The sequence below is a fragment of the Doryrhamphus excisus genome, chromosome 7 (assembly GCF_030265055.1).
Source record: "Doryrhamphus excisus isolate RoL2022-K1 chromosome 7, RoL_Dexc_1.0, whole genome shotgun sequence".
Classification (NCBI taxonomy): domain Eukaryota; kingdom Metazoa; phylum Chordata; class Actinopteri; order Syngnathiformes; family Syngnathidae; genus Doryrhamphus; species Doryrhamphus excisus.
In genome coordinates, this window is record NC_080472.1 from 10,807,224 (window position 1) to 10,818,627 (window position 11,404).

The 11,404-nt window shown below is 44.0% G+C and overlaps 1 protein-coding gene across 14 annotated transcripts in view; it reads right to left on the reverse strand.

The window, feature by feature from the left end:
- nrxn3a (neurexin 3a) overlaps window positions 1-11,404 on the reverse strand; it is a 134,304-nt gene that overhangs the window by 46,058 nt on the left and 76,842 nt on the right. For 12 of the 14 annotated variants that reach the window (XR_009130343.1, XR_009130341.1, XR_009130342.1 and 9 more), the window contains exons 12-16: window positions 10,618-10,644; window positions 8,226-8,724; window positions 3,080-3,340; window positions 993-1,183; window positions 495-668 (exon numbers count right to left, since the gene is read on the reverse strand). Coding sequence is in view for 10 of the 14 variants with exons in the window: in XM_058077788.1 (XP_057933771.1) it covers window positions 495-668; window positions 993-1,183; window positions 3,080-3,340; window positions 8,226-8,724; window positions 10,618-10,644 (1,152 nt within the window). In the remaining 4 variants the exon portion in view is untranslated. The remainder of the gene's footprint in view (window positions 1-494; window positions 669-992; window positions 1,184-3,079; window positions 3,341-8,225; window positions 8,725-10,617; window positions 10,645-11,404) is intronic. The other 2 variants (XM_058077791.1, XM_058077790.1) reach the window with 1 other exon arrangement.

The window sequence follows — 11,404 nt, forward strand, 5'->3', positions numbered from 1 at the left end:
TAGGACACCGTGCTGCTAAAAGCAAAAGTTGATAAACGTTTCAACATTGACCAAACCGAATGATAATCCGTTATCGACGGTACGTTACAAAGGATGGGGATCAGAAAAAAAACAAAAACAAAAGTGGATTCAATTCATGAAATCTACTTGTGTTGACAACTGGATCAGACGCCATATTTATGAAATGCTAGGATGCTAGGATAGAGCACCTCGCCATGCCGTAGCGAAACTGAAAGTGTAATGGTGATTCGGACGCTGTCAGACGGCGGCCAATGTGGCCAATAAAAAACCAACAGGTCCCCGAGGTTCGGCCTCGCCTTAACGATGCACAGCAGAGGCAACAAGTACAGTTAAGAGCAGAGATGAACGGCCTATCGGATGCAAGGAGGCGGAGCTACTGTTTGTGTTGAGCCGGTAGAAGGACCTGCCAGAGCTTGCGTTGAAGTTTATGTTGTAGTAGCCTAAGTCAGGCTCGGATCTGAGCGACGGTGTACCTTCACATCCACGCTCAATCTGCCCGCTACGAAACAACGCGTCACTGATGAGGTCTGGAAGGCGCCCGTTCAGGTCCACCGAAGCCAAACAGCCTTGGAAGCCCTCTCTGGAAGCCACCAATTTGGGCAGACTACCATACATGCCGGGACCCAGTCCAGCAATGAAAAGGTCACCTGAACAGCAAAAAGCAACCCAAAACATTGGTAAGCAAGTCCTAAGACTTATTGGAAAATTTGGAAATTCAAATTACTGACTGAATGATGACTGGATGACCTTGATGAACCTTGTTAAAAAAGTGTATTTTTTATCTTATTCAACATTTCTTTTCTCTTAATTTGATCACATATTTTATTTAATAGTTCAATTATTTTTATTTATTAGTTTTCTTCCAGCTACGCCCCCTGCAGGAAGTGGCTCTCTGGGCGCCAAGAGAGAGCTCGGCACCATTGTAGCCAATATGATAGATATAATGAAATAACAAAATGCTCTTTGCATACCTTTCAGGTCCAGGTTCTTGGCCCCGTTGATGCTCTGACTTGTAGCTGTAGCATCTACCTTCAGTGTATGGGTGTTGCTGTTGTCGCGGGTGATGGCGACGTTGTGCCATTGGTTGTCATTCAGGGCCCTTTCACTTTTCCCCTTGATCAGATTAGGTCCATTTCCCAGGTCAAACACATAGTGGATGTAACTGCAGGAGAGAACATGAACAAGAGCCCCTTAGCGTTTGTGTCCTTCTGTGAGATATTCAGTCGACCCTCGCTACAATGGAGTTCCAATATCGCTCAGAAAGTTGTTGCTTGGCTACGGTCCATTATTAGTTAGTTAGCTAAAATGTCAACATTTATAAAAGATGTAGATGTCTGTCAGAATTCGATGGAACAGACACCCGGTCTTCATGCTCATACCGACAACATTGGAAAACAACGACATCATGAGACCATGATTTCGACTCTCGCTGGATCAGCTCACAGTCAAGTGTGACGTGGCTGGGGTGACAATCTGGCGAGTCCAGGCTTCTCGGCTGGAAAAGGGTGGAGTGCCATCTCCAGGTCGGGGATGAGATCCTGCCCCCAAGTGGAAGAGTTTAAGTACCTCTGGGTCTTAATCGTTGGTACAAACTGCCAGAATGAGTTTCCTCCGTAGGGGGCCTGGTCGCTCCCTTAGAGATAGCGTGAGAAGCAGAGTACAGCCGCTACACCTCCACATTGAGAGGAGCCAGGCATCCTGACCAGTAGGAGGCTTCGGGGACAGACTATGGTGAGACTATGGAGAGTCTACGGAGAGACTATGGAGAGAGTATGGAGAGACTATAGAGAGACTATAAGAAATTATGGAGAGACTATAGAGAGAGTATGGAGAGACTATGAATAGACTATAGAGAGACTATGGAGAGACTATAGAGAAACTATGGAGAAACTATGGAGAGACTATGAAGAGACTATAGAGAAACTATGGAGAAACTATGGAGAGACTATGGAGAGACTATGAAGAGACTATAGAGAGATTATGGAGAGACTATGGACAGAGTATACATAGAGAGACTATAAGAAATTATGGAGAGACTATAGAGAGAGTATGGAGAGACTATGGAGAGACTATAGAGAAACTATGGAGAAACTATGGAGAGACTATAGAGAGACTATGGAGAGACTATGGAGAGACTATAGAGGGACTATGTGTCTATCTCAGGATCTGCCAAGAGGAGCTGAATAAAGTAGCTGAATGTCCAGGCTTCTTGTCTTAGGTTGCCGCCACCACAACCCGACCTCCAAGTGGAGCCAGATGAGGCATCCTGACCAGTAGGAGGCTTCGAGGACAGACTATGGCGAGACTATGGAGAGACTACGGAGAGAGTATGGAGAGACTATAGAGAGACTATGGGAAATTATGGAGAGACTATGGCGAGACTATGGAGCGACTATGGAGAAACTATGGAGAGACTATGGAGAGACTATAGAGAGACTATGGAGAGACTACGGAGAGACTACGGAGAGAGTATGGAGAGACTATAGAGAGACTATGGAGAGACTACGGAGAGACAATGGAGAGACTATAGAGAGACTATGGAGAGACTATGGAGAGACTATGGAGAAACTATGGAGAGACTATGGAGAGACTATGGAGAGACTATAGAGAGACTACGGAGAGACTACGGAGAGAGTATGGAGAGACTATAGAGAGACTATGGGAAATTATGGAGAGACTATAGAGAGACTATGGAGAGACTATGGAGAGACTATAGAGAGACTATAGAGAGACTATGGAGAGACTATGAAGAGACTATGCAGCGACTATGTGTCTATCTCAGGATCTGCCAAGAGGAGCTGAATAAAGTAGCTGAATGTCTCAGGTTGCCGCCGCCACAACCCGACCTCCAAGTGGTTGGAAGAAGGTGGATGGAAGGCTAATTTTTATCAAAGCGGTGTAGAGCGTCCCTGCAGCCTACTGTTTAGCATGCTGATGTGAGGGCTATGAATAAAATGCAGAACTAGACCACAAATTGCATTGTCTGTCTAAACTTCGCCATGAGGTAACAGTCCATCTTTGAAACAGATGAAGTATTGTGTAACTTTTGGAAACCTACCCTTTCACCAGCTCCACTGCGATGAAATCACTCCCATCTCCTGAGTTGAATAGTATGAACCCATCTGGGGAGGTGGTCTTGAACTGGAAAAATAGGTGCATGGATGTGTAGGCCTGCAGGGTGGCCAGGCTGAGATAGCTGCTCTTGGATTTGAAGGTGACTGGATCGGCGATAATGGAACGGATCCCAAAGCGGGCGTTGAGCTCGCAAAAATCAATGTCACCATTCTTGCACAAGTCGATGTAGAGCATGCCGTTAAATCTGAGGAGATGGAAGGAACAGCGACTTAGACAAATGTGGATTTTGTAGTTAACATTACATGTTATTTCATATTTGCTTTGTGCCAACTGCATGGGTTCGATTCCAAAACCCAACAAATGGGGATGCTAACGCTGGTCCAAAGTCAGGTCTAAGCCAAATGAGGAACATTTTTAAGAATAATTGAATGAATTCATGAATTTGGACTTGACAATAACTTTTCGATCAATGATCGCAATACGGTTTTCGTGTTGAGTGAAATGCCGTAAAACTAACATGACCATGATGTCATTTGCAGCAACACAACATTTTCCCACAGAGTCTGCCTCATTGAACGCATCTGTTAATAATAATAAATAATAATACATTTTATTTGTATAGCGCTTTTCAAGATACTCAAAGACACTTTACAAAAGAATGAAGTTGAATAGAGCAAGTAAACAGAATAAAAGACACACCAAAATACAACATTCATTCATTGGTTAGTACACAGTTAAAAAAGCGGGGGCGGGGCACGGCAGTCAGATATAGAAGGTTAGACATTAAAAACAGATTTAAAGAGGTGGGTTTTGAGTTGTTTTTTGAAGGTGGGAAGGTCAGGGCAAGCACGGAGTGAGTGGGGCAAGGAGTTCCAGAGAGTGGGGGCAGCGATGGAGAAGGCTCTGTCTCCCCAGGTTCGGAGCTTGGTCTTACAGGGGAGTGCCAGGAGGTTGGAGTCTGAGGAGCGAAGGGGACGCGGGGGATTATGTGGATGGAGGAGGTCTGTGAGATATGGGGGGGTCAGATCGTGGAGGGCTTTGTAGGTGATGAGAAGAATTTTGAAGTGAATGCGTTGGGGGACGGGAAGCCAGTGGAGGTTTTGGAGGACAGGGGTAATGTGTTCACGGGAGCGGGTGGAGGTGAGGAGGCGGGCAGCGGAGTTCTGAATATATTGTAGTTTGTTGAGGGTTTTGGATGGTGTACCGTAGAGGATGCTGTTGCAGTAGTCGATTCTGGAGGTGATGAATGCATGGATTAGGGATTCAGCAGCAGAGAATGTGAGTGATGGACGGAGTCGGGCTATGTTCTTAAGATGAAAGAATGCAGTCCGGGTTAACTGTTTGATGTGGGGTTCAAATGAAAGGGTGGGGTCTAGGAGGATACCAAGGTTGCGGATGAGCGGGGATGGAGTGAGGGTGGCGCTGTCAAATTGAAGATGGAAATTATGGGTGGGCGCCGTGGTGTTTTTGGGACCGATGATGATAATATCTGTTTTGTCACTATTAAGTTTGAGAAAATTTTGTTCCATCCAAGTTTTGATATCAGCTAAGCAGTTGGTGAGGGTGGAGTAGATGTTGGAGGTGATGGAGGTGGTAGAAATGTATAGTTGAATATCATCAGCGTAGCTGTGGAAGTTGAGGCCATGTCGACGGATGATATTGCCAAGTGGAAGGATGTAGAGGATGAAGAGAAGAGGACCAAGCACCGAACCTTGGGGAACACCTTGAGGTAAAGGGGCTATGGAGGAGGAGCAGCTATTTATGTGCACAAACTGTTGACGGTTGGTGAGGTATGATTGGATCCAGGACAGAGCAGAATCGGTGATATTGAGGCTGGTTTTGAGGCGGGACAGGAGGATAGAGTGGCTAATGGTGTCAAAGGCTGCGGTGAGGTCTAGGAGGATGAGGATGGTAAGATGGCCGGAATCGGAGGAGAGAAGAAGATCATTGGTGATTTTAAGAAGAGCTGTTTCAGTGCTGTGTTTGGGACGGAAACCGGACTGGAAGGATTCAAACAGGCTGTTGGAGTTGAGGTGAGATTGAAGTTGAGCAGCTATGACACGTTCAAGGATTTTGGACAGAAAGGGGAGGTTGGATATGGGACGGAAATTGGAGAGGTTATTGGGATCGAGACCAGACTTTTTGAGTGTGGGGGTGATTGCCGCCAGCTTGAGAGACTGTGGGACGGATCCAGTGATAAGGGAGGAGTTAATGATACTTGTGATCAGCGGGGAGATGATGTGGAGGCAGGGTTTGATGAATGAAGAAGGGATAGGATCCAGGGAGCATGTTGGAGTCTTCATACCGGTTAGTATTTCAGTGAGTTGCACGGGTGAGATAGGTGTGAATTTGGAGAGTCGTTGGGTGGAGCCAGATAGTGGAGGGTCAGGAGGAAGCGAGTGAGTCGAGGGGGGGTTTAGGGAGCTGTATATTTTGGTAATTTTGGACTGGAAGTAGGTTAAGAAGTTGTTGCATTTGGTGGTGGTGAAGGATGAGGAGGAGTTGTCATTTGGCTTTAGCAGTGTGTTGATGGTTGAAAAGAGGGATTTAGGATTGTTAGAACCAGATGTAATCAGATTGGAGTAGTATCGTGAGCGGGCAGTGTTTAAGGCATCTTTATATTGCTGTAGAAAGTCTGTGTAAGCTTGAAGATGGACAGTTAGGCCAGATTTCTTGTACAGTCTCTCAAGCTGGCGTTTACGGGACTTCATATTATGGAGCTGAGGGGTGTACCAGGGGGCAGTGTGGGAGAAGGAGACCAATTTGGTTTTTTTAGGGGCCAGTTCATCAAGACAGGAGGAAAGGGTATTGTTGTAGTAGGAGACAAGTTCAGAGGGGTCCTCAGACAGCGGGTGAGGGGAGATAGCAAATTTTGTGGGTAGAAGTGAGGTAAGGGCATGAGGGTTGATGGATTTGAGATTCCTGAAGGTTATTTGACGTTTGATTTTTGAGACACTAAGAGATGTGTGTAAATCAAATGTGATGGCCAGATGGTCTGATATGTGCAGGTTATGGCTAGTGAGGTTGTGAATATTGGTACCAGTAGTGCAAACAAGATCCAGGATGTGTCCTCTAGTGTGGGTGGGGAAGTTAACTTGTTGAGTGATGGAGAAACAGCTGAGAAGATCAAGGAATTCTGTCGCAGGTTTGGAGTTGGAATTGTCAATATGAAGGTTGAAATCACCGAGCAGAAGGATGGATGATGAGATTGCATTTAATTGGGTGATGAGGCCCGTAAAATCTGATAGGAAAGAAGAGTTTGGTTTTGGGGGGCGATAGATGACAGCAGTGACAAGGGGGGATGGACCGGACAGTTTGAAGGCAGTGAATTCGAAGGAGTGAACATTTTGGAGGGATATTGGAGTGACTTTGATGTCCTTTTTATATATGACTGCTGTGCCACCGCCACGTCCATCGGGACGGGCGTTTTCAAGGTAAGTAAATCCAGGAGGTGTTGCTTGGTTTAGGGAGAAATAGTCCAAAGGTTTGTGCCAGGTTTCTGTCAAACAGAGGAAGTCCAGTTTATTGTCAGTGATGTATTCATTTAGAATGAGAGCCTTGTTGTTGAGAGAGCGGACATTTAGGAGGGATAATTTGAGATTATAAGAGTTCATCATTTGATCTTGGCTGCGGGAGAGTGGGCGGAGATTTATTAAATTTGCATGTTTATTGTTGTAATAGCGGAGTCCAGTCGGGCGGTATGACCAGTGGGATGGGATCTTGTTTGTAGGTGAAAGAACAGGCTGAAAAGTAGAGCAAGCAGTAGCAGGGTGCAGTGAACGCTGTGGCCTGCAGGAGGAGCTGTGGGTAAAATTGTAGCCGGATATGGAAGAAGAAAAAGAAAAAGGGGGGCGTGTCTGACCAAATGTAAATAGTCACGCACTGTGAACAGCGTGTTGTAAGTGTACTGTTAAAATCCGACTGCCAAGCTTGCTAGGATGGAGGCCGTCAGGATTAAAAAAGGATTTCCGGCCCCAAACATCCAGTCAGGTTGGTAATACTACAATATGGTACACAAAACTACAGTACCTAATGAGTAATATTACTTGTGAGTTATTCATTAGTTCCGTAGTAAGTACTCTTTATATTTAACATTGATTAATCATCATTTGCAAATATGATGTCAATATCCATTATGTTAATAGTATACATGGATCCAAATATTTCAATTCACTTTGGTTTATTTGCTCAAACGGAAAGAATTGAACAGGGATGGAATATTCCTTTAACCAATCCGATTGAGGTATCTTGTACCCGCTCAAACGGAAAGTTGTCAGGGTGCCTTCTTCTTCCTGGTGTTTTTCTTCTTCTGTTGTTTATTGGCGGTTGGCAAGCAGCTTTCGTGTGCATTAGCGTCATCTGTGGAACAGAATCTAAACCCTTCTATACTTTATTCACAAGTGCAGTTTTATTAAAAAAGAAAATATATATCTATATAAAACATGTCCTGAGTTTAATTATAAAATATTAGCAAGATTGAATTTGATCTTTTCCTGTTTAAATTGATCCCGGGTGCGTTCTTTCAGCGCATGCTCAGATATGACGTAACACGCAGATCCAGACGTTCTTCACTTTTAAAAATGGAGGCCAGCAATCGGCACTGGACTAAGCAAAGTTTGTTTTTGATTCAAACTAAATTTCAAGACTGGACAGACGAAAAACTGGCAATACGGAGTTATTCCAACAAGTGAAAGAATAACTCAGGGAAGCCGGTATCACGTGATGTTGATGTTTACGTTTTACTGGGCATGCCCTTTTGACTATTCTGTTTGATTTTCACGGCGCATGTAGACAAGAGATTGGAATATTCCTTTCCATGGATACCATTGTTTCCCGAAAGGTCATTGGGAAAGAGAAAAAGTGGTGATGTAAAAACATGGCTACTGTGGAGTGTCTGTGGTGTAAAGACTGGCATAGCAATGTAATATTGGTCCGTGTGGCAACACCTAGCTTGTTCCTCCCATAGACTTATTGATGCATGTGTGAGGTCGTGGTGACATTTTGGAACATGTTTGGTTAGTGGTGTGCCACAAGATTTTTACAATGTAAAAAACGTGTCGTGGCTCAAAAAAGGTTGAAAATCACTGACGTGCAGTACAAACACAAAACACGGAAATGGTGTTGAGTACCTGAGGCTCTGGAGATGACCAATAAAGCTGGAGGGAATGCTTGAGAGAAATTTGCGCTCCGTCATGATGCCTGTTTCGATGTTGTGGAACTCCAGTCGCGTGTGGTCACCCACCATTTGGCCTGAAGATGGGGAGGGTGCAGGGGATGGGAATTTTGAAAAGAAAGACAAAAAAAGGAAAAAGAAAAGAGAACACTGTCTGACACTAACACAAAAGGGCTGATTTAAGGAGAAAATTACATTAAGAGTATTAGAGGGATGCAGGCTGCCACTCCATATTACATTTCTACATGCTCTGTGGAAAGCATCTGTGTTATCGGTGGCAACATGTGGGGTAACAAAGTCATGACAGCATGAGCCCAGGTTGATGCAATAAGTACCTTCTGCTACATCATCGTCAACGATTAGCTTGTAGATTTTGCCGCGGCGCACCACACGCACCGTATGCCATTCATTATCATTGAGCTTTTGCCCGGCATACAGCATCTCCGGTCCTTTGCCTGAGACAAATCATACAGTTAAAGACATCCTGATCTTTAAACCAATCCTTTAGTTTCCCAGCAGTCAGGCAACGGTTGCTAGGCGGCAGAAGACGCCGCTACCTCGAGATTTAAATTGTCTCGTTTGGGAAACAAAGGTTTGGTTTAATGGCTGAAAAACAGTTAACAACAACTTGAAATCAACATTTCTCAAAGGACACACCTGAATACCTGAAGTGTTTGATCCCCTGCTACTTACTTGACATCAGTCTAGAATTGTCATGGCGGATTTACTGTAGCAGAGAGACGATATAAAACATGGCCACAAAAACAGGATTGATTGAAATGATGCGAGCGGCTCCTTGTTGGAGAAACATCGGCACAGATTCTCCAGGATTTCTCCGCCGTTTTTACCCTTTGTTGCATCGGAAGTATGTTTCAGATCATGGACATGCTGAAAGAACCACAATCCATCTTCAGTGGTCAAGCCGAATATGTCTGATTTTTTTTCCTACTTTTATTGATCGATGATCGGAGGATGAGCCCATCGAATCTTTACGGAAGCTGCTTTGTTTTTGCAGCAGGATGCAAAATAAATAGCCATGTCAGCCGTGTGAAAGTGATTCTCCCAAAGACAGTGAAAAGACTAAGTTGATTACTTCAAAGGTTGGACAACCAGCCCATCTCCGTTGGGGCCAAGTTGCCATCTTCTCCAATTTATGGGCTGACCTTGTTCTGCCATCACGACTACATCGTTGATTCAACTTTAGCAACTTCTAAATGTAATTTCATTGCAGAAACATTTGCAGTTCCTGAACACGGTCAAAGCATCGGATCAGGACTGGAAATTGGATCGGATCTGAGGCCGAAAAATCGTATCGGGATCAGAAGCCAAAAACGGTGCTCGGGACATTTCAGATGGGCCTGTCCAGGTGCCTTCATAAGTAGTGGCACCTTGGGGGCAGGCTATGATCTCAGCTCTCACGAGTCTCATAATCATCCTTTTCCCATGAGGCGACGACTCGCTTGGAGCGATTGATGATATCTTCGATTTCCTCCATTTCCAGATTATTGTGTCAACTCTTTTTCTTGCTGATGACCCATTCCACGGTTCTTGTCCTTGAGGGGCTTTGACATCTACTCGGTCTTGGCCATGGGTGTGGAGAGGTTCAACGGAAGAGTTTCTGTGGTTAATATTCTGAGTACTTTGGGTGTGTTTGCCATGTAAACGATCTGTGAGGGTTATGATGCTAGCTACAAAAAAATGCAAAGTCATTTTTACATCTTACTTCTTTTTTTAAATGTCTCTCTGTTACAATAAAGCTACCATCCAAAACCTGGACTGTTCCTAAGTTGTAAGGAAATGACGGTACTGATTTCTGTCACTGTGTGTACGTACCAGTGATGGTTCTCTAGCAGCTACTTTCCTAACATCACTGGTCCGGCCTTCCATTCTGTTATGAACAATGGAATGCCAACATATTTTTCCAAAAGGCTACTGTCCAGTTTGTATGACGCCGCATTTTCTCATGCTTTTGCAGTTAGTATTAAACCTATGAACTTTCAATGTATTAAGGTTTAAGGCTCTCAATCCCCAAGAGAGGGCAGCAGAGTGCAACATACCGAATGAATAATCAAAGTCATTAGTAGGTTACCCGGGTTTCAAAACCTTACCTGGACAACATCGCTTACAGTATGTGAGTACTCTACGTATACGATATGTACAATATGCAAAAGACAATCAAAGCATGTGGTTGATTTAAAACTACAAAAGAACATTTTCAATAGAATTCCGTTAAGAGAAAAATGGTAGATTTGTGCAGAAAGCCAAGGACAGTCGCCATATTTGGCGTCAGCATATCAACAAGACATCATCAACATAGAAAGCAAAATGAAACTTGAGTGTTAACTTACTGGAGTTACAGTTTATCCTGATACAGTCTAGATGGGGAAGAATAAATGACAGATGAAATTGCATCCTTCAAGGTTACTGCTGCAGACATCCAAAAACAAAAGATCCACCCTTCCGGGGACGTACACATGTAGAAAGACAGCCATTTTATCATTTCATTACCATTGTATTTGCATGTCATCAGTTCCCAAACAAAGATATGACTTAAGTAAACAATACTTTATTAATACTTTATGTGCCAATTACTGAAAGACAACATAGATTGAGAGAGTAAAATGGCCACTTTAGTACCAGCTGCATTAGATTTCCAACCCGCCAATGATGACCTGGACTGATAAGGTTCGGATTATATTTTTGCTATTATGGATATAACATTAAATTTGTGAGTCAAGAGTTATGCCAACAGTCCCAATGAAGCTAAAAAGTGTTCTGCACAAATGTCAGGCCATCAAGGGTTGGTCACCATGTGGCTGATAGTTTCATGTGCCGTCAACCGCAACAGAAAAGTGGGAGCAAACAGCCGCGATCCAGTCAGCACCAGCACCGTGCAGAGGCACAGGACCCCAGCCGTCCAGTCTTAAGTCCTACGTATACTGGGCTTATATTTATGGAAGTATACGGTATATACGGTATGCAAGTGTGTGTGTATATGGATGCATGTATATATATATATATACACATACTGTGGATATTTACATATGAAGCTATGTACATGGACAGGATATAGAAGTTAAAGTGGTCATCTGCTATAATAATATGTTACACCACAGGATGTCACCTTAAATCATG